The 2,288-nt window shown below is 48.2% G+C and overlaps 1 protein-coding gene across 1 annotated transcript in view; it reads left to right on the top strand.

The window, feature by feature from the left end:
* Window positions 1–308: 308 nt before the first annotated feature.
* The window catches only part of DAXX (death domain associated protein), an 11,394-nt gene continuing 9,414 nt past the window's right edge, over window positions 309–2,288 (top strand). The window contains exon 1 of the mRNA XM_018558108.1: window positions 309–408. Coding sequence (XP_018413610.1) covers window positions 376–408 — 33 coding nt within the window. The 5' untranslated portion in view covers window positions 309–375. The remainder of the gene's footprint in view (window positions 409–2,288) is intronic.

Raw genomic sequence — 2,288 nt, forward strand, 5'->3', positions numbered from 1 at the left:
CCATGTTTGTTATGCAGCAGTATAAATATGAATTCATTTTTACATTGTGGTTTTTTTTCTTTCAGCTTGGGACTGGTTCTCGCCTCCCCCCGGCCTGCCATGCTCACGCAGAACTGTCTCAGTCCTTGAGATTCTGAAGGTGGAAAGATGGCCAATGTGGTTGAAATCATTGTGCTGGACGATGGGGATGATGAGGAAGGACCATCCTGTTCCCCGGAAGTGAAGGAAAATTCATCCCGTTCCCCGGAAGTGAAGGAAAATTCATCCCGCTCCCCGGAAGTGAAGGAAAGTCTATCTAAGGAGCCTCCGCCACCACCATCCGTGCCGCAAAGCAGCGGAAAGAAAGATGGCGGAAGCAGCCAAAGCAAGGTCTCAATGTGTGCCGAAAACCAAAAATGTTTTGAGGAGGTGAGGGACGCTCCTGTGTTCTCCGGTCCGTCCTTGGTGTGAGGTTCAGGCCCCATTCACACTGAGCGATTTTTTGCAGCGATAGCGCTCATATTTCCACACGATATCGCTCTATGTAGCTTCTCCAATCCATTTCAATGGAGCTGTTCACATCTCGTTGCTCAATATCGCTTGTAGCTCATCGCTGTAGCTTGTCGCTCCTACATGACCCTTTTTTCGAGCGATTTCGCTCCTGATTGCATGCAGCCCAATAGGAAAAAGTCGCGCGACAAGTCGCTCAGTGTGAATGGGGCCTAAAGGGAACATGTGTTTGAAGGATCCTTGACAGTTGGGAGTTTACCTAATTCATAATTTATTTGAAAACAGTTGATAAATATTTAAAGGAGAATTATGGGGAGAGTGAAATAAACTCCTCCTCCTCATAGGTAAAGCCGTCATGTGACGCTGAAACCGTCACACGTCCGTTCTGTTGAGAATTATGAGTGATCACAAACCGCTGATCGCTCAGTTCACGATCATGTCCCTGCAAAGAGTGGCGACCGCCAGTCATCGTTCCCTGCAAGGAATACCTCCTCCCCTCTCCATTCTTCCAGCGCTCATTGGAGGTACAGACAGGGAAGGGGGCGGGCACAGCTGGCTCTGCCAATAGCCTGCTGTATGCTGAGTTTAGGGTCATTAGTAAATGTCCTCCTGTGACCCTAAAGTGAAGTACTGCCAAAAAAGGTTTGGCCATAGTGTTCCTTTAAGCCCATCGTCAGGAATTTAAATGAGCTGTGAAAAAAAAAATGCAGCTTATGCTGCTATACTCGCCGCCTCCTCCATCGCCCGGGGCTCCGTGCCAGTTGCCTTCCAGGTTAAATGACCCTGGGCATCATTCAGCCCACTTCCTGTGAGTCTAGGCAGTCATGGACACACACCCCTCAGGGGTGCATCATCTTGCTGGCCTGATTTCACGGTACTGTTGCACAGAACAGTGCTTGTGTCCCAACATAAGAGCCGTTTTGTTAAGGAGAAAGCGCCGCTGGCGTCTGATGAGAACAAGAAGGACCCACAATGTCACATGTTGGATTTAAAGTGACATTAAACCCTTCACTTTTTGTTCTTTATGGTTGAGGGCCAGATTTGCTTGAACTGCCTCTTGTTTCTAATTTCAACTTTAATTCCTTGTTCTCCAGTCCCGCCCCCCCATATGTGGGTGTCTCCATTAGCGAGCTGGCTGCTGAGGAGACATCCATGTTCCTGCACCTAGCTGTGTGCGCCCTTAGACACACACACCATGCAGCAAGCCATACCTATGGCTCCTCTGCCCTCAGTACCCTCCCCCTGGACCAAGAAGTTTGGGGAAAGCAGGGTATTTTGGCCCAGAGGAGGAGACGAGACCATAGGTAAGTGTGGGGGTTATAGAAAGCTACTGGGCATTTTGTCTTTAATTCAGAGAATGCGTTAGGGCACAAACTCAAGGCCCAGGGGCCGAATCCGGCCCATCAGGCCATTTCCTAGCCTTCTACTTTCAGATCTAGGTATTAAGTTATTACTAAAACCAGTGATAATCGAATGCAGAGGCAATTATGATAAAGACTAGATAGATTTATATAGTAGTCTTACAGGCCCTTTGAGGGCAGCCATAATGTTGATGCGGCCCACGATTAAATTGAGTTTGACACCCCTGCTTTAGGGTCAAAAAAACACTAAGCCCGCTTGCAGCACAGCACAGCCTGCAAGAAGCACAACCGCAGCATTCTTAATGAATTCTCTACATGACGGTAATAAACGCCTCCAGTAATACTTTAAATGTTTAACGTGTCTAAAGTGATCTTTTAAAAAATGGGAGTGGTGGTGGTGGGAGGAATTAGGAGGGTGGGGTTGAAGGGATTGGGGGG

The sequence above is a fragment of the Nanorana parkeri genome, unplaced genomic scaffold (genome assembly GCF_000935625.1).
Source record: "Nanorana parkeri isolate BGI_ZX_2015 unplaced genomic scaffold, ASM93562v1 scaffold321, whole genome shotgun sequence".
NCBI lineage: Eukaryota > Metazoa > Chordata > Amphibia > Anura > Dicroglossidae > Nanorana > Nanorana parkeri.